This window comes from Nomascus leucogenys, chromosome 6 (assembly GCF_006542625.1).
Source record: "Nomascus leucogenys isolate Asia chromosome 6, Asia_NLE_v1, whole genome shotgun sequence".
Lineage (NCBI taxonomy): Eukaryota > Metazoa > Chordata > Mammalia > Primates > Hylobatidae > Nomascus > Nomascus leucogenys.
The window spans coordinates 61146091-61170601 of record NC_044386.1 but is presented as its reverse complement, the minus strand read 5'-3'; the positions used below and the strand labels follow the sequence as shown (position 1 = coordinate 61170601).

General features: G+C 55.0%; 1 protein-coding gene across 4 annotated transcripts in view; it reads left to right on the top strand.

Moving 5' to 3' along the window:
• The window catches only part of PAK6 (p21 (RAC1) activated kinase 6), a 38209-nt gene extending 14105 nt beyond the window's left edge, over window positions 1-24104 (top strand). For all 4 annotated transcript variants that reach the window (XM_030814321.1, XM_030814322.1, XM_030814323.1 and 1 more), the window contains 9 exons: window positions 97-208; window positions 11442-11650; window positions 12503-13156; window positions 18887-19384; window positions 19529-19662; window positions 20005-20131; window positions 20210-20335; window positions 20802-20936; window positions 22555-24104. In XM_030814321.1, coding sequence (XP_030670181.1) covers window positions 11447-11650; window positions 12503-13156; window positions 18887-19384; window positions 19529-19662; window positions 20005-20131; window positions 20210-20335; window positions 20802-20936; window positions 22555-22722 — 2046 coding nt within the window. In that variant the 5' untranslated portion in view covers window positions 97-208; window positions 11442-11446 and the 3' untranslated portion in view covers window positions 22723-24104. The remainder of the gene's footprint in view (window positions 1-96; window positions 209-11441; window positions 11651-12502; window positions 13157-18886; window positions 19385-19528; window positions 19663-20004; window positions 20132-20209; window positions 20336-20801; window positions 20937-22554) is intronic.
• Window positions 24105-24511: the final 407 nt, after the last annotated feature.

Sequence of the window (24511 nt, the reverse complement as noted above, 5' to 3'; positions counted from 1 at the left end):
GGGCGGTTCCCAGCGCCTGGACGCCAGCCAGTCGCAACACCCGCGGGAACACTTGCTACATTTGCCATAATGCATTTCTGATCTGTTTCCGCGCAGGCCTGCGGAGGACTGGCCCAGCAAGGTCCCAGGTCTTCCCTCTCCTCAGCGCCTAAGAGAGCGGCCCAGTGCGGGTGAGAAGTCGCGAGGAAGAGGCGGAAGGCGCCGGAAGGTGAGTGAGCGAGCGGCCCCCGGCCCTAGAGCCTTCTGCACCCATTTTGAAGAGCAGGCAGGGAGGGACAGTGGGCAGGCAGGTGGCCCTCCTGGGCTGGCTCCTTCCTGGTACTGCTAGGCAGCGGAGGTGGTCCCTTCCAGGTGCCGTCTCTCGATCCTTAGTGGGTGCATGTTAACTCACTTCCACCACTTTGCCCCATGGCCCCACCGTAGGCTGGTAGACGTCAAGACCTCAAATGGCCCGCCCTGTCCCCGGGCCCATCTTCAGGTCTGATGCCTGTTCTGGGTGAGGGTGTCACCGCAGCAGAGTGCAGGGAATTCATGCCGGGGAAGAGGTTCCCAAACAGAAAGGGTGGTGGCAGGCCCAGTGGCTGTGCAGGGCAGGGTGGGAGGCAGCCGCGGGAGACTCCTGCAGGAGTCACAGGTGAAGCTGCGGCTCCACACATCCCAGCCCACCGCTCATTCCCAGATCTCCAGACCTGCTCAGGTGGCATCAGATCTGGAGTGTGAGTGCTGCTAGGAGCACTGGAGGCTAAGCCATGAAGAGCTCCCAGGGTGTAGGTTGCATTTTCTGTATCCTGCCCCATTCTGGTGGTTTTTGGGGGGCTTTCCTGCCTTGTTTTTCTTGGGTGAAGGGGGCAGAGGGGCTCAGGTCTGTGTCCATGCTTGTTTTTGGTGGCCGGTGTGGCACAGGTTGCCACACTGGGTAAAAAAATGCCTGGTTCCATGCAAGGTGAGGTTGAGCCTGCAATGCCATGAATTCTCCTCCATAGTATATCGGACAGTGGCAGAAGACACATTTGGAACCGAAGAGAGTGGGGTTTGAATTCATCCAGACTTTGCCTTTGACTCCTTAGACAAGTTGCTTCACTTCTCTACAAACTTATAAATGGCCTCATCTGTAAAATGGGAATGCGAATGCCTTCCTCCTCATAAGGTGGTTGTGGGGAGTAACTGCCTCATCAGCCTCCAGCTGCTATGTTGGGAAGGGCTAAACCACTCCGAGTTCTCCCATCCTGGAGAGCTTTGAGGGCAGTCTGGCTGTTTGGCAAGCTATTGTCAGAGGGTATTAGAGCAAAGCAGTAGGAATAAAGTAAAGGTAGGGGTCCTTGGAGGGTGAGTAGTGAGAGACCCTAATTCAGGGTCTCTGGACCTCGTGGTGACCCAGGGAAGGGGTCATTTCTGGAAGAGGATCTGGCTTGGGCATCAGAAACAGCAGCATCCCCTGCACATCACACATGTTCATGTGTTCATGGGTGACCCTGGAACCTCAACTGTTGCCTGAGACAGAGGGAGCCTCTGGCTTGAGTTTCCAGTCCCATCTCTGCTCTGCATAGCTGTGTGATCCAGGGCAGTTCATTTGACTTCTCTGGGCACGGCATCGTGGATAAGCCTGGAGTTTGGAGCTGGAGAGATCTGACTTTGAATCCCAGCTCCACATTTACTGTCTTGGACAATTACTTCTCTCTGAGCCTCAGTTTCTTCATCTGTAAAACAGAGCTTGCAGTAGCTACAATTAGCCATTAGATGCACTAATAAAAAGCACCTAGCACAGTCTCTCCATGTGGTGGGCGCTTTATAAGCATACCTTTCTTTTCTCACCTCCTCCTTCTCTCTCCAGCTCCCTGCTGTCTTTAAAATGGGCCCAGCAAAGCAGGTTCAGCCCAACTCACAGTGGTGTTGTAAGTGTAAAGTAAGGAGGTGAAATAGAGGTCTGGAAAGTTAAGAGCTGTAGAAAAAAAGGCAATCTTGTGATTAGGGATGCCAGAGGTTCCTTCTAGCTAGGCATTGAGGACCCTATGCTAAGGACTCAGACCTCTGTGTGCAGAGACTGTTGAGAATCTAGGGTAGGCCGGGCGCGGTGGCTCATGCCTGTAATCCCAGCACTTTGGGAGGCCGAGGTGGGCGGATCACGAGGTCAGGAGATCGAGACCATGGTGAAACCCTGTCTCTAATAAAAACACACAAAAAATTAGCTGGGCACAGTGGCAGGCGACTGTAGTCCCAGCTACTCAGGAGGCTGAGGCAGGAGAATGGCGTGAACCCGGGAGGCGGAGCTTGCAGTGAGCCGAGATTGCACCACTGCACTCCAGCCTGCGCAACAGAGCAAGACTATGTCTCAAAAAAAAAAAGAATCTAGGATAGTGAGAGGGTCCCTGGCTTGCAGCCCTCCCAGGAAGCCATTCTTCAGGTCTTGCCTTAGAAATAACCATACGCCCAGGAAAGCCCAGTGCTGTGCAGCAGGAGGGGATAGGCAAGGGTTGGGATTCGAGGTACAATAAACGGAGGTCAGAGGGCTGTTCTAGCCTGAGCTGCTGCTGGACCGCAGCAGTGTCCATGCAGGCTGAAGCTGGGCCCAGAAGGAGGGCCTGAGTCAATATTGACCTTCCTTGGCTGGCCGGCCTGCTTTTCAGCCTGTCATTCAGCTGGAGTGTTGACACAAGCGACTGAACGAGCTGTATTATTGTATTCTTTTAAACAGCAGCCCATTATCTCTCCCCTGGGGATTCACTGGGGCCAGTGGTGTGGGAATGGTGACAAAGGCAGGGAGCCCAAACATTTTGGCAGGTTGCGTGGCATGCTGTCTGCCCTGGCCCATGCTGCATCTCTCTGGGTCCCTCAAGTGGGACAGCAGAGCTTCAGGGTCCTGCTCATCCTCCTGGGGCCTCTCCGCACTTCAGCACACTGACCCTGAGCAGGTTGTCTGAATGTTGTGGGCATCCACATGAGGGCCACAACCTGTGTCTAGGACCTTCCTCCCCTGCAGGTGACGGCTGAGCAGAAAAGCAGATGAAATTTCCTTCCCCCGTGTATTTTGGGGGCCAGGATAGGGTGCTGGGGTGCCACCTCTCCTGACTCTTAAGTCACGTGAAGAGGAGCAGATGGCAGACTCAGACCCCAGTAGGGGCTGAGGTGAGACGGTTCAGCTCCACACAAGGATCAGCGAGGGGACAGAGGGGACAGAAGGCAGGGGCTGCAGGGGGAGCTTTTCATCGCTGAATGAGTTCTAGCAGAGTGCGGGCAGCCTCCTGTTGGGAATGCCAGAGGGACTGAAATTTGGGCCAAGGGGAAGGTCAGACCCCATCAGGAGTCCCACAGATCCTGCATTACCATCTCTTCTGGCTGCAGAAGGTTGGCCTAGAGCAACCTCTGTTTGGAAGAAGCAAACTAAACCACACAGGAGTGAGGATTTCCTCTTGTTTACCATGGCCCCCAGAGCCTGGAGTAGAGTAGGTCCATAATAGATACTTTCTGAATAAAGGAATAGTATAATTTCCCAGCTGGGCACGGTGGTATGCTCCTCTAGTCCTAACCACTCAAGCGACTGAGGTGGGAGGGTGGGTTGAGGCCAGAAGTTCGAGGCTGCAGTAAGCTCTGATCGCACCACTGCATTTCAGCCTGGGCGACTGAGCGAGACTCTGTCTCTAAAAAAAATTTTTTTTTGAAACAAACTTCTGAAAGTAAAGTTTGAGAAAAATCCTTCTGGCCAATGAGAATATTCCAGTGAAAGGCTGTCTTCTGTTCACAGTAATTCTCAGCCAAGGGGTCGGGTGAGGCCTGTCACCTGTCAGAATGTGTGTGGGATGACAGTTCCCAAAGGGGGTTACAAAGAGGTCAAGAAACCCTGCTGCAGGTCTCAGCGTGTCAGGGCCCAGCCCTGGAGGTGACAGGGTCCTCTGGAGGCCACTCTGACAGGTTGGTGATGGTAGTAGGGTACTCTCCTAAGTTTTGTAGCACTCAGGGGGCTCACCTCTGTCTTGGGGCTGTGATTCTAGGATAGACCCTTCCCCAAAGTGTCTTGGCTGGGCCTGAGAATAACAGAGGGTGGTAGCAGGAGCAGATGGCCACTGCAGCCAAGTTCACATCAGGTCCTGGGTCAGACTCGTGTCTGCCCCTTCTTTGCCTCTCGGCTTGAATGAGTCACTTAGTCTCTCCTTCTCTGCGTAATGGAGACAGTACTAGTGCTACCTCACAGGCTTGTGGCGAGGAGATCACATGTGTGAAATGCTCAGCCCGGAGCCTGCTACTTACGACTTATGCTAGGCTCTTCCTGAGTGACGACCATGAGAAATATCCAAAGCTCCTCCGTGAGCAGGAACAGATGCTCCCCCTCACTGTGCCTGGAGAAGCTGGCGGCGGTGAATTAATCCATCCCTTGTCACCTACAAAAATGCCGAGGAGGCCTACAGAAGGCGAGTAGGCCAAGGTCACAAGCCGGGACTTAGGAACACCAAGCCCAAGGTCCACGCTGAGCCAGCACTCGGCCTTGTGGCCCAGGACTTGAGCCCTGATAAGCAGACCCTGAGCCTCACTGTGAGAAAGCCTGGGCATGCCACCCCCTCTCACTCCCTGGCACCTTGAGCAACCCAGGAGCTGGCCCACTGGGCAGCGGCCTCCTCTCTTCCCAGTCACCCGGAAATGGCAGAGAATTCCACCAGCTTCATTTCTAACAGCTTCCCAGCAATCCCAGCGCTTACACAGCCAACCCAATGCTGACCCCTCCAGGTGACTGCAAACCCCTTTAGACTCACTTTCTGGAAGCCAGCTTCCCAGCCTCAGCTCGTTCTTGTGAATCCGTTCCGTAGGCTGTGTCCTTTCCTTGAAAGGGACTCAATATGTGCAAACAGCCCAAACTCACTCTAGGCCAGGTCTGGAGGGTCAGGTGGGTGACCACGTGGGATACCACCACTTCTGGTGAAAAGCAGGGTGACGGGTTAGGAGGACAGCTGAGGTGGGCTCACAATGACCCCAAAGGCAGTTCCCAAAGAGGAGTTCTGGAAATACCAGAGCATGTTTGAAACAGGCAGGTGCATTCCAAGGGGTCTGCCTTGCACAGCAATGCTCATTTGAATGCCTGCGCTCTGGCTTGAGGTTTAAAGGCAGACTCATCCTCTGTAGTGCCACCCTGCATTTGTGGGGCCCTGATGGCTCTGGTGGCCCTGGCATCCCAGGGCCCGGCCCATGGATGTCTCCTCTCCAAGGAGGAGACGTTGTTGGGGAGGGTGGCCCACCCACAGTGCAGCTGCTTTTCTCAGCTGTGGACACTAGACCAGCCAAGCCTCATTGCCATGCTCTGGGAATCCCCTTGTCTCTGTGGAACAGTAGCATCCGCCACAATACTTACTCACCCCCTCCTCAAGCCAAGCCTATGGGTTGCCTGGCTTCAGGCTGAGCTCCTACAGAGGGGCTGTGGACACATCCTGTGCTGGACAGAACACACACCTGCTGTTTCTGTAGCTTTTCCTAGATGCCAGGCCCTGACCATCACAGCCCCCACCATGACCTCTTGGAAACATTTCACTCACCCCTTGCTGGGTGGAAAAACACCTGCTTCCTTGCAAGGTAATGGTCAGCCCGCAAGTTAGGACAGCCCCAGGCCCGCTGGCCTCTGACTCACAGGTCAGCCCAGGAAAGAATTTAGCAGGCTTCTTCCCTGGAGGGGTCAGCCCTGTCCTACACACCTCACGCATATCCTGCCTGTTTCTGTTCATAAAGACCTCCAGGGAGGGAGAAGAACCACAGCCGACTCAGTCCGGGGTAAGCATGGTGGATGGAGCAGGGGCTCTGGAATCAGATCTGGGTTCAAACCTCAACTCAGTCATTTCCTGGTTCTGCAGCCTCAGGCAAGCTGTTGAACCTCTTTGAGCCTCATCTGGATTTGTGGATAACAATTCCTTGTCTCAGGGTTGCTGTGAGGGTTAAATGAGCTAACCCTCAGAAGGGGCTTAGCACATAATAGGTGCTCAAGAAAAGTTTCTTCCCTTTCTGTGTCTGAGACTGCCGCTCCTCCAACACCACTGTCCCACTCCTCAGTGACCCCAGGTACATAGCTCCCTGAACTGTCCACCAGCTCCGCCCTCAGGTTTACTGGGGGTAGCAGCATTTCCTCCAGAAAGCCTGTGCCAGGAACTGTCGGCCCCCCCTGGCCAGGCTCCAGCCAGAGGAAGCCCCACAGCAGGGGAGCTTCCTTCTTGAACTGGTTTGGGCTGGACCCTTCCCTCCCAGCCCTGGGCATCCCCCCTAATGCAGTCATGGGTCAGCCAGCAGGAAGATGTCTGCAGACATCCAGAAGAGAAAAGTTCAAAGCAGTCCTCACACACGGCAGTGCCTTTCCAGCCTGAGGTGGAATCTTCAGTGTGGCCTCCCTCCCCGGTATTAAGGCGAAGTGTCAGCCAGGAGGGGCTGGGGCTGTGCCCGAGCTGGCCACCCCATTCTGCTTGTTTCCACGTCAGGGTCGTAGGCTCACATCACTTCTTTCAAGTGAGGCAGGAGAAACGGCAGGGTCTGGCCCTCTGAGGGAGAGTCCCCCTCCTTCCTCCTCCTGGTGGCTTCTTGGAGGAAAGCTCCTCCTGTAGAGGAATTGCATGCAGATGGAGATGCTAGAGGGGCGACAGTAACGGCTGGCATGGCCTGTTTGACTTATCCTTGGGGCCCCATGGCTGGTGCAGCACCCACCTCCCTCAGCCCAGTGGCCTTGGAGACATGGATGGGAAAAGGACCCCTGGAAATGGCAAGCAGAGGCCCTGGCTGACCGGGTGGGCATGCTCTGAGGACACAGCCTGATGCTGGGGAGAGGCAGGGCATGTTTTGTCCTGGGTGATTCACTCACGATGACCGGGGCAACACTGGTCCCATTCAGGTGGGCGAACGTCTCTTAGGCACTCAGTCTCCATGGATCACTCTTCTCTGTATTTGAAAATATTTTTTTTTTGGCCAGACACGGTGGCTCACGCCTGTAATCCCAGCACTTTGGGAGGCTGAAGGCGGGTGGATCACCTGAGGTCAGGAGTTCAATACCAGCCTAGCCAATGTGGTGAAACCCCATCTCTACTAAAAATACAAAAATTAGCCAGACGTGGTGGTACGCACCTGTAGTCCCAGCTACTTGGGAGGCTGAGGCAGGAGAATCACTTGAACCTGGAAGGCAGAGGTTGCAGTGAGCCAAGATCGCACCACTGTACTCCAGCCTGGGCAACAGAATGAAACTGTCTCAAAAAAAAAAAAAAAAAAAAAAAATTGTTTTTTTTAGAGAAGCAATCCGTCGTCTTTAAGGAAAACTTAGAAGAAGAGTAGAAAGATAGAATAGAAGGAGATCACCTGTAGCCCCACTAGGTAAATGGGACAACTAATATTTTGATGTATTTCCTTCAAATAGCCATTGTATTCACACTGCGTTGACAAATTACCATAGGCAAAATCTTTAAAAATCCCCAACCCTAATCTATATCATCAAGAATTCCACTTTGGGCAAAGTAAACGTTGATAGTTTAATTTGTGTCTGGGACCCATGAGTGTGGACAGGTTTAGGCCCCAGCAGGTCGTGGGCTCCAGGAGAGCCCACCAAACCGGGCCCCTCATAATGACCACACTGGACCTGAGGGAGGTGACAGCCAGGCTACGGGTGCCCGCCGTCACTCCCACCAGCTTTATTATTTTACCTTTCACGTTGAGGTCTGTGATCTGTCTGCGTAATTTTGGAGTATGGTATGAGCTCATTCTTCCGGGTTCATTTTTTTTCCATGCAGAGATCAAATTACTTCAGCTACATTTATTAAAAAGATCATCCATTCCCCCAGCATGTTGTAGGGGATCTCTATCTCCTGACCTTGTGATCCGCCCACCTTGGCCTCCCAAAGTGCTGGGATTACAGGCGTGAGCCACCGCACCCGGCACTTTTTAAAAATTTCATGTTGTTACTGGTATGTAGAAATCCAGTTGATTTTTAAAAATATTAACCTTGAGGCTGGGCACGGTGGCTTATGCCTGTAATCCCAGCACTTTGGGAGGCTGAGGCAGGTGGATCACAAAGTCAAGAGATCGAGACCATCCTGGCCAACATGGTGAAACCCTGTCTCTACTAAAAATACAAAAATTAGCTGGGTGTGATGGCATGCGCCTGTAGTCCCAGCTACTTGGGAGGCTGAGGCAGGAGAATCACTTGAACCCGGGAAGCGGAGATTGCAGTGAGCTGAGATCGCACCACTGCACTCCAGCATGGGCAAGACAGCGAGACTCCATCTCAAAAAAAAAAAAATATATATATATATATAGACCTTGAATCAGGGACCTTTTAAATTCACTCCCCTAATCCCAGTTTTACGTAGATTCTCTCGCATTTTCTACTTACACAGTCATGTTGTCCCACACAGTGTTGGCCTCACCACATTTCAGATGAGTCCTAGCTGCCTCCCTTTAGGTGGTTGACTGGTTGATTTTCCAGAGCTAAGTGATGGCCTGTGGTTTCGAAAGCTCTACTCCCTAGCCCCCAAAGCCTGAGCTCAGCTGATTGCTTCTGCCAACTCCCACCCTCACCATCACCACTCCTGGCCCTGGGACACCCTCTGGGCTGTCCTTCTTTCTTCTCCAGCCTCCCTGCCGCCTCTGGGAAGAACTTGTTGCGGAACGGCTCGCTATTAGAATGGACTCAGGAGAGGCTCCCAGAGTCAGAGACCATTTGCTAAAGATGCTCTCCCTGTGCATCCCCACAGCAAAAGCTGAGCGCTTGGGTGGGGCAGGGGAGTTGGGGAGAGGGGTGTTCTGGGGTGGGTGGTGGGGGGCGGATTCACCAGATCTTCTTCAGCTGCAGTCTGTGTCCCTGCACCTCCAGAAGACTTCACAGAGCTAGGGAGGAGGGCGAAGCAGGCAGCTCAACTAATCCAGGGATAGCAGGTCTATCCAAGAGACTGGGGGAATAGACCTGCTGAATAAAGACTCTTCTGTAGCAAAAGGCGAAGGCTGTAATCCCAGCACTTTGGGAGACCAAGGCGGGTGGATCATTTGAAGTCAGAAGTTCGAGACCAGCCTGGCCAACATGGTGAAATCCCGTCTCTACTAAAAATACAAAAATTAGCCGGGTATGTTGGTGGGTGCCTGTAATCTCAGCTATTCAGGAGGCTGAGGCAAGAGAATCACTTGAATGCGGGAGGTGGAGGTTGCAGTGAGCCCAGATGGTGCCGCTACACTCCAGTCTGGGCGACAGGGTGGCAAGATTCCTTCTCAAAAAAAAAGGCAAAGGCCAAAAGGGAGGAAGACACATTTTACCAAACCATGATGTATATATGGCAAGATCCCCAGGTCCCAGACCCCTGACATCAGGCATGACCCCTTTGACTGGTAAGTCTGAGCAGAAAGTGGTTTGGTGTTACTCCCAGACTTGTATCTGCCGAAGTGCCAGTGTCTGGAGGGCCTGAGCTCCAAGACAGGGATACAAAGAGAGGTGACATCACAAGAGAAACAGCCGTCATGTATGGGGACTGTGCTTACTTCACACCCCCTAAACCCTATGAGCTGTCTTTCATTAACCCCACTGGCTCAGATCATTTCAGTAACTTGTTCAAAATCTCTCCAAATTAGTGGGAGACTCCCTACAACTCATCTGCAACTCACACAGGTTATTTTATTCCAAAGGGCTTGGTCTGTAAGGGTCCCGCACATGTGGCTCTGCCTCTAGGGAGTGTTTGGTGGACTCCCGAACCTCAAGACCCAGAAGCATGGCTGACATTGAGATGTGACGTGGGCCCTGATTGAGTCATGCATGGTGAATTCCTAGTGGGGAACCACTCACTGGCTGTCCAGGGTCTCTGCCTTTCTGCCAGCTGCCTCCCAGATCTGCGACCTCCTTCAGAACCTGCCAAAATGACTAGGAAAATGCTGTTTCCAGAGCAAGAGCCAAAAGAGAACATGACGGCCCTGCACTCCAGATCTTCAGGCAGATGAGTAATCCAAGCTTTCAGTTCAAGAATCATGTTTCAGTTTGTTTCTTGAAGCCTGGAAGTGACCTTTTCAGATACATAAGAACCCAGTGAGCTGTTCTGAGCCTCTTCAGATCCAAAAGCATTCAAGCGGCAGCCCTGGCCCTGTCTGCCATCAACATGTGATCCCAGGTCCCGGGCTCCCCTGAAGGCGAAACTAGAGCAACCCTTTGGAAGTGTCCCTCCCCTTCCCAGGCCCCCAATTCCCCCCCTCTCAGATCTACCCATGCTATCCATTGCAAGCCTGTGTCACTTCTGTAGATGGAGCTCAGCATGACCTTAGGCAAAGCCAGAATCAGCAAGGCTCGGGACACAGGCTTGATTGCAGGTTAAGGGTTTTATTGTTTGTTTGTTTTTTGAGACAGAGTCTCACTCTATTGCCCAGGCTGGAGCGCAGTGGTGCAATCTCGGCTCACTGCAGCCTCAGCCTCCTAGGTTCAAGCGATTCTCCTCCCTCAACCCCATGGGTATCCAGGACTACAGGCATGTGCCACCAGGCCCGGCTAATTTCTTTGTATTTTTAGTCAAGACAGGTTTTCACCATGTTGGCCAAGCTGGTCTCAAACTCCTGACCTCAGGTGATCCACCCGCCTCGGCCTCTCAGAGTGCTAGGATTACAGGTGATGTTTTACATAGAGCTCCAACACCAGAGAGAAGAGTGTCAAGGGGAGGTGGTGCTCTCTGCCTTCTCTGGAGAGCTTTACCCCTAAGTTAGCTGTCCCTCACCCACCCCAGGCTATCCTCTTGGCTCAGGGCCTTTCTGGAATTGAGGTAAAGCACCTGGTAACCATGAAGGCCTTTTGGGGGCTCCCTGATACATAATAGTCCCAGACTGGGCAGCATGTCTGTGATCAGCTGGTTGGCTTTTTATTAATGTGTCATATTAACAGGTTCAACCATCCTGGGACAAAGCTGAGTTGTAATAAAAAAAAAAACAAGCCAACAAAAAAATAACTTTAATATACTGTTGGATTCAATAGTTTTAAGATTTTCATAGTTATGTTCCTAAATGATATTGAGTCAAATTTTCCTTTTCTTGTACTCTCCTTATCTGGTTTTAAGAATCAAAGTCATACTCGTTTCATAAAACAAGCTTGCTAACTTTCCTCCCTCTTTCCCCATTTTTAAAATTCATTGACAGACAGTGGAATGATACTTGTAATGGGCTTTGGATTTTATAAAAACACACCCCCAGAGTCTGCCTGCTCCGCAGGGGACTTGGCACAGACAAGAAGACACCTCTTTTCCTTGTTTATAGTCTGCATTGGCTTATTTATGGCACGTTTGTTGTTTCTGGGACTGTTCTGCTGGGAGCCAGCCATTTCCCCCAGGAAGCAGAGATGGAGGTGGAGGGAAGCCCTAGGCTTCTAGGGGAGCTGTGCTGGGGGAGGGGAGGGAGCCCTGAACCTGGTGCCCCAGCCCCTGCTGCAGCCACCCCTCTTTCCCAGGCAGCAGCTCAACCTGACTCTGCCCTTACAGGCACCATGTTCCGCAAGAAAAAGAAGAAACGCCCTGAGATCTCGGCGCCACAGAACTTCCAGCACCGTGTCCACACCTCCTTCGACCCCAAAGAAGGCAAGTTTGTGGGCCTCCCCCCACAATGGCAGAACATCCTGGACACACTGCGGCGCCCCAAGCCCGTGGTGGACCCTTCGCGAATCACAAGGGTGCAGCTCCAGCCCATGAAGGTAAGAGGGGCAGGCAGGGATGAGGTTCAGCCTCTCCCAGTACTCAGACAACCATGCCTGGCTAAACCTCAGAAAGACCCCCGGAGGAAGCACCTACTTCACAGCTATCAATTAACCAGCTGTTTTAACTCCCTCCCTGTCAGCCTGCCATTCTCTCCCTGGGTAAGCCAGGGCGAAGGAGGCTGGGGAGACCCTCTCTCCAGGGTGGTGGGGTTGCCAGATTCAGCACATGAAAATGTAAGATGCTCAATTGCATTTGTATTTCAGATAACAACGAATAGTCTTTTAGGACATGTCCCATTCAATATTTGGACCTGCAGCCCCATAGGGACTGAGGACTCTCCCAGACCAGGAGAATTTTAGTTGTGAGGGTCAGGACTAGTAGACCCAAGAGCGTTGTAGAAGTTGGGGTCAGGGGCCCTATCAGGGTTTGGAGGCTGTGAAGCCAGCGTGTGTGGAGGAGCCCCCGGCCTGGTCTCTTTTCCTCAGAGGGCTGGGCACATCTCTCCCAGACACCCGTGGAGCTAGAGAATGGAGCCCCGCCCCCTGAGCTCCAGCTCCCTGGCCCAGCCGACCACACCCCTGGGCATGCTGGATGCAGCCCCATGGCACTCGCCATCTGCTCTGCTGACGCTGGGCCTTCTCCCCGCATGCCTGCATCCAGCACAGGCGGGACCCAGGATGGGCCCTGATAAATTATGGAAAAATTAATGTGTGGATGACACAGCAGGGAAGGTCCTTAGGTGGTCCTCCCCAGGGCCCCCAAGGACATTCTGGGACCCTGATCTCCTGGCCGCCCCTCCCTGCCACAATCAGGCAGCTCCCACACACTCTTTTCTCTCCCCCCTACAGACAGTGGTGCGGGGCAGCGCGGTGCCTGTGGATGGCTACATCTCAGGGCTGCTCAACGACATCCAGAAGTTGTCAGTCATCAGCTCCAACACCCTGCGTGGCCGCAGCCCCACCAGCCGGCGGCGGGCACAGTCCCTGGGGCTGCTGGGGGATGAGCACTGGGCCACCGACCCAGACATGTACCTCCAGAGCCCCCAGTCTGAGCGCACTGACCCCCACAGCCTCTACCTCAGCTGCAACGGGGGCGCACCAGCAGGTCACAGGCAGATGCCGTGGCCCGAGCCGCAGAGCCCACGGGTCCTGCCCAATGGGCTGGCTGCAAAGGCACAGTCCCTGGGCCCCACCGAGTTTCAGGGTGCCTCGCAGCGCTGTCTGCAGCTGGGCGCCTGCCTGCAGAGCTCCCCGCCAGGAGCCTCGCCCCCCACGGCCACCAATAGGCGTGGAATGAAGGCTGCCAAGCATGGCTCTGAGGAGGCCCGGCCACAGTCCTGCCTGGTGGGCTCAGCCACGGGCAGGCCAGGTGGGGAAGGCAGCCCGAGCCCTAAGACCCGGGAGAGCAGCCTGAAGCGCAGGCTATTCCGAAGCATGTTCCTGTCCACTGCTGCCACGGCCCCCCCAAGCAGCAGCAAGCCAGGCCCTCCACCACAGAGCAAGGTAAGTCAGGAGTCTGGCCTGCAGGTGTCCACTGGGGAGTGGGTGTAGGGACACAAGCCTTGCCTAGCTTTCCCCTTGGAGGACTTTGAAAGAGGCTCCCTGGACTGCTTCCGCCTACGGCGGCAGAAATGTGCACAGTAACCTCTTCCCTAAGGAGGGTGGCTCGCCTCCTCCTTCCCTCCCTTCCTTTCCTTCTTTTCTCTGTGGCTGTTGTGTTGTTTCCCATTTCTGTCATTATTTGTTCCCGAGTGTGTGGCCATAGGAAAAGCTGGATTTGCCTAGTCCAGGGGCAGCAGGAGGCCGACTTGTGGCATGTGTGACTGCTTCAGACGCACATTTTTCTTGTGAGAAAGGAAAGGATTGAGGGAGCCCCCGTGGTGACATTTCTTGGCAGGCAGAGTGGAGCACCTTTTTGCTTCTTCCAGGCCCTCCAGCATCCTGTTGATAGTGACAGTAACCTCTTTTCCCATTTGGCAGAGGAGGAGACTGACAGAGAGAGGGTGAGACACCCCCAGGCATGATGGAGAGTGAGTCAGAGAAGGAAGGTGGGGAGTGCTCTGGGGCTGCCTCTCCGGCCCGGGCCCTGTTGGCTCATGACTCTTGCGTATGAAGGCTTTACAAGCACAGCAGCCACTTGTTCTTTAGCTCCTTCCTGGGAGGGTCAAAGGCAGGCCTAAGAAACGGCTGCTGACAGTGGCATGGGTAATGGAGCCTCCCCTCCCTCCTGGGAGGGCTTTAAGACAAGCCTGGGTACTCCCCTGTCATCAGTGGGGTGAATGTGGCCCAGCCTGCACAGGGTGTGGGTTTGGGGATGACCTGGACTACAAACTTTCTGGGTCACTGCCTGCCAGCTGAGGTACTCAGAGAAAGTTCTGGGCGGCCGCGCACGGTGGCTCATGTCTGTAGTCCCAGCACTTTGGGAGGCCGAGGTGGACGGATCACGAGGTCAGGAGATCGAGACCATCCTGGCTAACACGGTGAAACCCGTCTCTACTAAAAATACAAAAAAAATTAGCCGGGCGCGGTGGCGGGCGCCTATAATCCCAGCTACTCAGGAGGCTGAGGCAGGAGAATGGCGTGAACCTGGGAGGCGGAGCTTGCAGTGAGCCGAGATCGTGCCACTGCACTCCAGCCTGGGTGACAGAGCAAGACTCCGTCTCAAAAAAAAAGAGAGAGAAAGTTCTGGGCTTTGTGCACTCCAGTCCCCTACTAGGTTAAAGGACAGTGGGTTGGGATCCCCATGGGTTGTGGCTTGATGTATCTGTGAGAGGAGCATGAGCATCTGTGAGCTGCAGGGTGTCTGGAAGGCTGTGCCCCTGGGGAGACTCAGCCAGAAAACCAACGTAAGATCAAGACAGTGCACCCTGCTGGGAAGGTGAGAATTGGAGCCTGACCTCCCTCTGTCTCTCAGGAGTCCTGCTGGGAGGCCTCAGGGATTTGGAGAAAGGGGTTGTCAACACTGGGCTGGGCACTCATTTGCATCTTTCTGGGCTCCTGCCAGCACCCCACAGCAGGGGGAGAGGCCTGTCCATCCCTGCACAATGTACTGAGTACTCACCATGGGCCACTGCTGCTGGGTATGCTGGGATGTCTCCCATACTTGTGGGAGCAGGCAGTAGTTATCTTGAGCTCGGCAACACCATACTTCCAAATCCAGGGGAGTGGTTTCCTTCTGGGCAACTCGGACACATCTTTCAAGATTTCTACTCTGAAGCCAAGCCTCTCAACGGCAAGGCTGAGACCCCCCAAGCTGCTCTGGGCCGGGGCTTCTCAGCGTCCTCACTGCTGACCCTCAGATCAGTCCATCCTTTGTGGTGGGCTCTCCTTGCACTGTAGCAGCCTCCCTGGCCTCTACTCACTAGAAGCTGGTGGTACCCCCGGTTGGAATAACCAAAAATGCCTCCAGACATTGCCAAATGTCACTTGAGCACCCTGATTAAGAATGCCTTAAGCAAATTCAGTAACACAGATGGGGAGCATCAGCCTTCCTCCTCCTCCTCCACCACCTACCCCAGGAGCCCCCAGATCAAGCCAGCAGCCCTTGGCACTGGGGCTGACTCTGGACACTCGCAGCAGCTTCTATAACAGCAGTTAGGCCACAGAGGCCATGCGGTGTGCCAGGCATGGCTATGGGAGGGTCTGAGTACAGACTCCAGGGCTCCTGTACCTAGCCCCAGGCAGTGAGGCCTGGAGTCACTCTAGCTAAAGAGCACAGGAAGATAGGGCATGGGGGCACAGAGGCCAAAGAGGCAAGACAGTTTGTTAGGAGCTTGCAGGGATTAGACATGTTCCACTTAGAGTCAGAAGGGCAAACATTGGTTAAGCACCTACTGTGTACTCCGATATATGTCAAGGATACATGGCACCAGTGGGATTGCAGCATGGGAGTCCGCAGCCATGGGCATCCTGTGGGTTCCAGTGCCTACAGGACAACCAAACAACCCATAGGGTTATGAGGATTACATGAGATAGTACATTGAAGGCACTTGTCAAAGTGGTAAGCCCTCAATAAATGGCTTTAGTAGTAGTATTTGAGATGGCGTCTCCCTCTGTCACCCAGGCTGGAGTGCAGTGGCACAACCTTGGCTCACTGCAACCTCCACCTCCTGGGTTCAAGTGATCCGCCCACCTCAGCCTCCCAAGTAGCTGGGATTACAGGCACGCTCCACCATACCCAGCTAATTTTTGTATTTTTAGAAGAGATGGTTTCACCATGTTGGCCAGGCTGGTCTCGAACTCCTGACCTCAAGTGATCCACCTGTCTTGGCCTCCCAAAGTGCTGGGATTACAGGCGCCTGAGCCACCATGCCAGGCTGGCTTTATTATTTGTAAAAATACTATGCCATGGCTTCTCCCCTTTAGGATACTTACGGTACAGCCCCCTAAGCCCACAGCTGGGGAGCCATGGCTCAGGGCGGGAAATGAGGCATTGCTGTAAATGTATGCATGACTCTTCTAGTGGCTTTCTTCCCAAGAGGTCTATCCCGTGAGTAACTTCAGAATTAATCCAGAGCCTGTAACAATTAATTAATTCCATTGTCATGTCCCCCTTTCCCTTTCTTGTGTGGCCTCACAAGTTTCATCTGGTCCTTGCTTGTGATTACATTGATAAAAGCTCCCTCCCTGTGGAGACAGGCAGTGAAGCCAACGAAAGGACGCTAGGGACCAGACCTTGCCAGGCTGAAGACCAAGCCAGCTCCCCAGACTCCCCAGCCTGTGTCCCAGACTCTGCTTGTGCTGGGCTCCTGGCTGGGCCATTCCTCCCCCAGCCTCCAGACGCAGGCTTCGCCCTGAGCCCAGCCAGCACCTACAGCAGCACCAGCAGCAGCAGCAGCACAGGGACCTGGCCTGTGGAGACAGGGAAGAAACCCCTACCTCGGCCTGTCCACGTGGTGCCCACACATCCTCAGAGTAGAGCTGGCCCATGCAGAAGCCCTAGAGGCCAGGAGGGGAATGATCTCATTTTACAGCCTTTCTTAGGAGATTCAGGACAAGAGGTCATCAGAGCCACCTCAAGAGCAGCTTTAGGTGGTCCCCAAGCTTCTGCCCCGACCCACATGGACGGGGGCCTGCAGAGCATGTTTTCTGAGTTAAGTCCACACTCAGGTCAGCAGGCAGCCTCCTTAGAGCCCCGAGCCTTTCTACAGGCTGACTGTGTGATGCAGCGAGCCCTGCCCCACTTCCCTCCCTGTCCCTGCCTGGTGACGTCTCATGGAACCTCTGTTCCCAGGACCTGGCATCACAGCCTCAGTCATGGCCATGCTCCCTCTACCCCCCTCACAGCCCTCCCAGAGGCTCTCTGAGACCATAAGATCATACTGCCCACTCATGCAGAGCTTCTCAAAGTATGTTCCATGGGCCTCCTAGGACCCAGGGACCTTCTTCAAATGCAGAGTCTCTGCTCTCGGCTCCCACCGAATCAGGCCCTGAGGCGGGAAGTCTGCAGTTTATCTAGCTCCCCAGATCACTGCGCACATCCCTGCATTGTAGTGGAGACTGGGGCTCAGAGAGGACGACTTGCCTAAGGCCTATCACAGGGCAGAGCAGCCCAGGGCTGGGCCCCAGGTCCTGACAGCCCAGTCCAGGGGTCCCACTGCTCCACTACACAGTGGATGGTGACAATGTCACAGTGTCACAGTGGATGGTGACAGTCAGATGCTGGCAAGGACGTGGGAGAATGTTTACTGTCCAAATGCACTCATCAGGGATGGAGTGAGTCCAGGCAGTCCTGGGAGGATTTCTAGCTTCTTTCCTGTGAAGGTCAAGGACACACTCGGGTGGGCAGGCAGGTGTGGGGGTGGCAGAAGTCTGCCCCAGCATGGCTGTCAGCCAGCAGGAGTGCCTATTCCACCCTAAGCAGGCCAGGGACTTGGCTGGAGAGTGGAAGCCCTGAAGCTGCAGGGGGTTGGGGAAGGAAGGGAGTGGGGGTTGCTAAAGGCAGTAAAAAGACTCTGGTGGGGCCCAAGGCCCAGATTTGGGGTTTGGGGTCCCTGTGCAAGCATCCCAGCCCAAACTTACTGCTTGAGATCTCCTGTAAGTTGTTTCAGCTCTGGGATCAGGACCAGGACCCACTGGACACCTAAGACAATGGCTTACATGATGGGTTTGGAGAAGTTCCTCGAAGGCTTTTTCTGCAGCCCCTGAAGCATCCCTCTCCAGGTGCCCTTTAAAAACACGGAAAACCTGGGAGGGGTCATGGTGCATATCACCGCTCCTTGGGGAGAACCCAAAGATGGGCGGGCACCTTTCCTGTCAGAAACAGCAGGAGGGCTTGGGCTCGGAAAAGCAAGAAGCCTCGCAGGCTTCCAGGGCTGGGCCTGAGCAGGGCTCACTGGGGGCCCAGGCTGCCCTTCAGCTCCACCTTCCCTCCCTCCCTCTCTCCCCGCCAGAGCCAGTGAGGATAGGCCCCCTACCTTCTCCTCCCTCCCGTGGGCTCCTTAGCCAGGAGTTTCACGCCAGGGAGGAAGTGGAAGGACTCCTTTGGGGGTCCTTAAGACATCTCCCCATCCCTGGCCTCAAGGCTTAGGTTTGGCTGGACCTACCCTCCTAACTCCAGATCTCTCTGGCAACAGATTCCCAGCCCAGGGGAGACACCTGAGAACCCCCCAGATGGTGACATACCTCTGTGGTCCTCTGTCAGGGACATAACCTCCCAGCACAGATTCGCAAACTCCCTGCTGCAGGCACAAGCAGGGCTATCGGGCCCCAGATGTGGCTCCCCTGCCTTGGTTCAGGGAGTAACCCTGAACCTTACCCACTGCTCACCACCCCACTGCCAGGCCTCTTCTGCCCCCATGGGTCCTGGGGTGGGAGCGCCTTGGGAGTGAAGAATGCCTCTGACCCAGATTCTTCAAGCAGCCTCTGAGCACAGAGGAAGAGTCTGCCTTATGGCAGCCTCCCTGGGGTCTAGCTGTCAATCACCCAGGAAGAAATACCCAGTACAGGACCCGGCGGGGAGCTGGCCTTCTCTGTCTTCCCAGGTGCAGCAGAGCGAGTGTAAGGAGCTGTCTTGGGCCTGCCCAGCTTGGTGCCCTGTGGGGGGCTGCTGGCACAGGACTGTGGCTGGGCTTCAGCTCTGTCTGAAAATCTTTGCTCAGAGCACCTCCCTAGTTTGATACCCTGCCTGACCCTGCCAGAGTCCAGAGGTCATGGCGGCCAGCCCCTGCCTCCAGGAAGGTTATTCCAAATGCTCCCACAGCCCTGCCCCTTCCTGTTGCTTTGTCCCTGCAGCCCAACTCCTCTTTCCGACCGCCGCAGAAAGACAACCCCCCAAGCCTGGTGGCCAAGGCCCAGTCCTTGCCCTCGGACCAGCCGGTGGGGACCTTCAGCCCTCTGACCACTTCGGATACCAGCAGCCCCCAGAAGTCCCTCCGCACAGCCCCGGCCACAGGCCAGCTTCCAGGCCGGTCTTCCCCAGCGGGTTCCCCCCGCACCTGGCACGCCCAGATCAGCACCAGCAACCTGTACCTGCCCCAGGACCCCACGGTTGCCAAGGGCGCCCTGGCTGGTGAGGACACAGGTGTTGTGACACATGAGCAGTTCAAGGCTGCGCTCAGGATGGTGGTGGACCAGGGTGACCCCCGGCTGCTGCTGGACAGCTACGTGAAGATTGGCGAGGGCTCCACCGGCATCGTCTGCTTGGCCCGGGAGAAGCACTCGGGCCGCCAGGTGGCCATCAAGATGATGGACCTCAGGAAGCAGCAGCGCAGGGAGCTGCTCTTCAACGAGGTGGGAGGACAGGGTGGGACACAGACGGGGGCGTTGGGGATGGGCAGTCAGCAGCCAGCCAGGCTGGACATCTGTGAGCAGGGGCAGTGGGTGGCCATGCGTCTGGGCACTGTGCCTGGCACTCAGGCCCCCGCCTGCCCCCAGGTGGTGATCATGCGGGACTACCAGCACTTCAACGTGGTGGAGATGTACAAGAGCTACCTGGTGGGCGAGGAGCTGTGGGTGCTCATGGAGTTCCTGCAGGGAGGAGCCCTCACAGACATCGTCTCCCAAGTCAGGTAGGCAGCTGGGAGGGCTGGGCCCTGAGTGCAGGCTGCCCTCACCATGGCCCTGCCAAGACAGTGTGGTCTTCTGCCTGTGGCCCAGAAGACTCGGGATGCCTGGGCTCCCCTGCCTGCTGGGGTAACTGAGACCCAGGGGTCTTGGGAGTGAAGAAGAGAAGGATGGCTTCTAGCCAAGGCTCAAGCCCCAGTTTTCACCAGGGCTATGGCCTGTGCTGCCAAACAGATTGCCTGGGAGCCGTGGGGCCGAGCAGCAGGGACTCCTACTCTGCTCAGCCACCCGACGACCTGCCAGAGCTAACATTCTCTTCCATCGGGCGGCCCCACCTTCCTGTGCAGGCTGAATGAGGAGCAGATCGCCACTGTGTGTGAGGCTGTGCTGCAGGCCCTGGCCTACCTGCATGCCCAGGGCGTCATCCACCGGGACATCAAGAGTGACTCCATCTTGCTGACCCTCGATGGCAGGGTAGGTTCCATCCTGTCCCTGGCACAGCCATGCTCCCACTTCCTCCTGGTCCACCACTCACTCCCCTTTCAACCCCAGGTGAAGCTCTCGGACTTCGGATTCTGTGCTCAGATCAGCAAAGACGTCCCTAAGAGGAAGTCCCTGGTGGGCACCCCCTACTGGATGGCTCCTGAAGTGATCTCCAGGTCTTTATATGCCACTGAGGTAACCGTTCCCTCCACCCCCCCAGACCTCCCAAAAGCAACTTGGCAACTGGCACCTCTTCTGCTGTGGCCCCTCCAGTGATCTCACCAAAAGCAGCCCTGGTTTTCAGAGTCCCACCTAGTCAACACCCTCCCCCCTTTCGATGGGGCTGCTCTCACCCAATGACTTTGCTGCCAGGAACCAGTCCTGCAAGTGCTTTCCTCAGCTCAAGGGCAGAATGGGGTATGGCCGGGCCTCGCATGGATGATAGCCTTTCTCTGAGTGACTGACAGCTGTGTCCCTATAGACAGTGGTCACTCATGCAGGCAGTAACTGGCCACAGGGCAGGTGACCAGGGGAGGAAGGAGACAGACCCACCAAGGAAAGCTGGGGCCAACTGTCCCCCCTCCACCACTGCTGCCACCAGAACGCGGCTACCAAGGGGCCAGGCTCTGGCCATGGGGTCAGGGACATTTTCCTCCTGCAGGTGGATATCTGGTCTCTGGGCATCATGGTGATTGAGATGGTGGATGGGGAGCCACCGTACTTCAGTGACTCCCCAGTGCAAGCCATGAAGAGGCTCCGGGACAGCCCCCCGCCCAAGCTGAAAAACTCTCACAAGGTCAGTTGGCACACAAGGGTGCGACCTCGCAGACCCCATTCCTCCTGAGGCAAGAGGACCAGAACCTGGGCTCCCAGCACCTCCCTTCAGGGTCTGGGCTCCTGGAAAAGGCTCCTCTTTCTCTACACAAAACCTGCACCTGGGTGTGGAGCTGCATCTACGCACAAGTTGGCACGTGCGCTCCAACAAGTCGCCTCCCACAGCTGTGGCAGGAGGGTTGCTGCTTGGCAGGCACTGGTCGGAAGCCCAGTGGGGCCCATGAGCAGGGAAAGCCAGGACACCAGCAATCCCTGCTGTGCAGGGAGGAATTCAGAGAAGCTTCACTGAGCACAAACCCTTCTAACCCTTGTCGGGAGATCCATACCATGATTCGATGGCCCCGTCCGTCATGGCGAGTCGGCTCATGCTCCATCGTTGCACACCCCGACACAGCTAAGCCACAGCGTTCCCCTTAAAGCCAGTATAAGTGCATGGAAGTGTATACACGTAACCCTTTTTGCCAAATCCGCCCCAACCCCGCAGGCCTTACTGTGGACGCCCCCTGCTGGCAGGTCAGCACGGGGCTGCTAAGTAGCACCGCCATCTGGTGGCCAAAGCAAGAAATGTCTCAGAGGGCTGAAGCCTCTCCTCTAAAATAGCAAAAAATAAAATAAAATAAAAGTTCTGTGGCCCCAACACAAAGCTGGATGGGAGGACCAACAGGAAACATCTTCCAAGACAACTGGTCCTTGGAGCCCGCACCGCTAACCCCAAAATTAGCATATAAAGATGTCCAGTTGGCTAATTCCTCAGAGGATGTAGCCTTTTGCCCAAGACTGAGCCTCATCCCAAGATACTGGCTCAAAATGAACCAAGATAAGCCCTTGCCTTAGACTCTAAGGCCTAGAGCAACAAAGAAATCTTCCTTTTCAGGTCTCACTTTATTTTCTATTTTTCAGAGCACTTCCTCATCCTTGACCTGTTTGTTTCTGTTGTTGTTTTTTGTTTGTTTTTTTTGAGATGGAGTCTCTCTCTGTTGCTCAGGCTGGAATGCAGTGGTGCGATCTCGGCTCACTGCAACCTCCACCTCCTGGGTTCAAGCAATTCTCCTGCCTCAGCCTCCTGAGTAGCTGGGATTATAGGCACGCGCCACCATGCCCTGCTAATTTTTGTATTTTTAGTAGAGACGGGGTTTCGCCATGTTGGTCAGGCTGGTCTACGAACTCCTGACCATGTAATGTGCCCAACTTGGCCTCCCAAAGTGCTGGGATTACAGGCATGAGCCACCGCGCCCAGCAACCTGTTTTTAAAATTTCAAAAGCCCTATGTGGCAGACAGGGCAAGCATACTTTATCACTAGCCCATTTTACAGACGAGAAAACTGAGGCCTAGAGAAAACTGTGACTTGCTTGAGATCAGGGATAGAGCCAGGCCTGGATCACTGATGCCAATTCTCTGCCCCTTCCACAGAGCTATAGCATCTGAATGCTGAGAGCCTTGGGGGGTGGGGAGGGACAAGGGGACAGGAAGTTGAAAAACCAGCGAATTCAAGACTTTCAAACAATGATAAGACCAGGCAATCAGGTCACCCCAAAGTGACTGCAAATTGTGGCTTCATCTCACTGCCCTGTCTCTACAGGTCTCCCCGGTGCTGCGAGACTTCCTGGAGCGGATGCTGGTGCGGGACCCCCAAGAGAGAGCCACAGCCCAGGAGCTCCTAGACCACCCCTTCCTGCTGCAGACAGGGCTACCTGAGTGCCTGGTGCCCCTGATCCAGCTCTACCGAAAGCAGACCTCCACCTGCTGAGCCCACCCCGAGTATGCCTGCCACCTATGCCCACAGGCAGGGCACACTGGGCAGCCAGCCTGCCGGCAGGACTTGCCTGCCTCCTCCTCCTCAGTATTCTCTCCAAAGATTGAAATGTGAAGCCCCAGCCCCACCCTCTGCCCTTCAGCCTACTGGGCCAGGCCGGACCTGCCCCCTCAGTCTCTCCCTCCCGAGTCCCCAGATGGAGACCCCTTCTACAGGATGACCCCTTGATATTTGCACAGGGATATTTCTAAGAAACGCAGAGGCCAGCGTTCCTGGCCTCTGCAGCCAACACAGTAGAAAAGGCTGCTGTGGTTTTTTAAAGGTAGTTGTACACTAGCGTCCTAGGCCACTGCAGAGGGCAGACTGCTGGTCTCCACAGATACTTGCTGTTCTCAGCTCCAGCTTCAAACCTCGGGTCTCGAGAGGGCCACGGGGTGGTTTTTATGACCGGAATCCCACTTCCTCTCTCACATCTGATGTCCTGAAGGTGCAGTCCCACCTGTACAGCCCCTCCCCGCCCAGAACTATGAATGGCCTGCTCCAGGCCATGGCTGGGGGCAGGGAGTGAGGGGACAATTTCTGAGTGAAAGAGAAAGAATGGGGTCGGTGGTGAAGGTGCTCTCACTTTACAGAATGGAGAGAACATCGTGTGTGTGTGTGTGTGTGTGTGTGTGTGTGTAAGGGGAGGAAAGCCACCTTAACAGCCCAGGTCGGTCACCCACAGCCAGCTTCAGGAAGGCTGCCCCATCCTCTCTCCCATTAAGTTCTAGCCTGAAGGGACCTGCTTTCTTGGCCTGGCTTCCACCTCTCCACTCCTGTGTCTACCTGGCCAGTGGAGTGGTCCATGCTAAGTCTAACACATCCTGGGAGCTCAGGAGGCTTCTGAGCTTCTCCTGTACTGTGCATCGTGAGGGCCAGAGACGGGAATGTAAGAAATGGCAACTGTGTTACCTTTCAAGTTTATCTCAGTAACCAGGTCATCAGGGACCCATTGTTCTCTTCAGAACCCTATCTGGGAGAGAAGGCGAACCACCTCTGGGTTTCCATCATGTCGAGGTCACAGGCATCCATGTGTGCAAACCATCTGCCCCGGCTGCCTCCACAGACAGCTATCTCCTTGTCCTTCTCGGCCCCGCCCCACTTCAGGGCTGCTGTGAGATGGAATTCCAGGAAAGAACTTCAGGTGTCTGGACCCTTTCTATCTAGATAATATTTTTAGATTTTTCTGCTCCCTAGTGACCTACCTGGGGACAAAGAAATTGCAAGGACTTTTTTTTAAGGGTCAGAGTTTTCAAAACAAAAGCATCTTCCCTAGAAATTTTTGTGAATTGTTTGCACTTGTGCCTGTTTTAAATTAAATTGAGTGTTCAAAGCCATTGGGCTTCCTGTGTCTCTGGGAGTGGAGACTGGCCGTCTTGGAGGGGGGTCTTCTGTGGTGAGTGAATCTCCTGTAGCCTCCCCTCCTCCCCATGTGAGCTCTTCAGCAGCCACGCCACAGAACACCCAACTTCCCTGGTGGCCTGTGGACCCAAAAGGAGGGCAGAGAGGAAGGGAAACAGGAAATGAAAGGCCCTTGGGAATGGAGGTGATGAAAAATAGACGGGGCTACTTCCCCAGGGGAGAAGAGCCCACCAGGAAAGCCAGGGCCTTGCGCTGCATTTGCTGGGGGTGGCCACAGTGGCTGACGACCACCCCGCGTGTCAGCTTCTCCCGTCCTCTGCGTGCTCCTCGCCCCCGCCCCGGACCTCCAGCTGTCCATAAGTGGTCTGAAACTGCTTCCAGT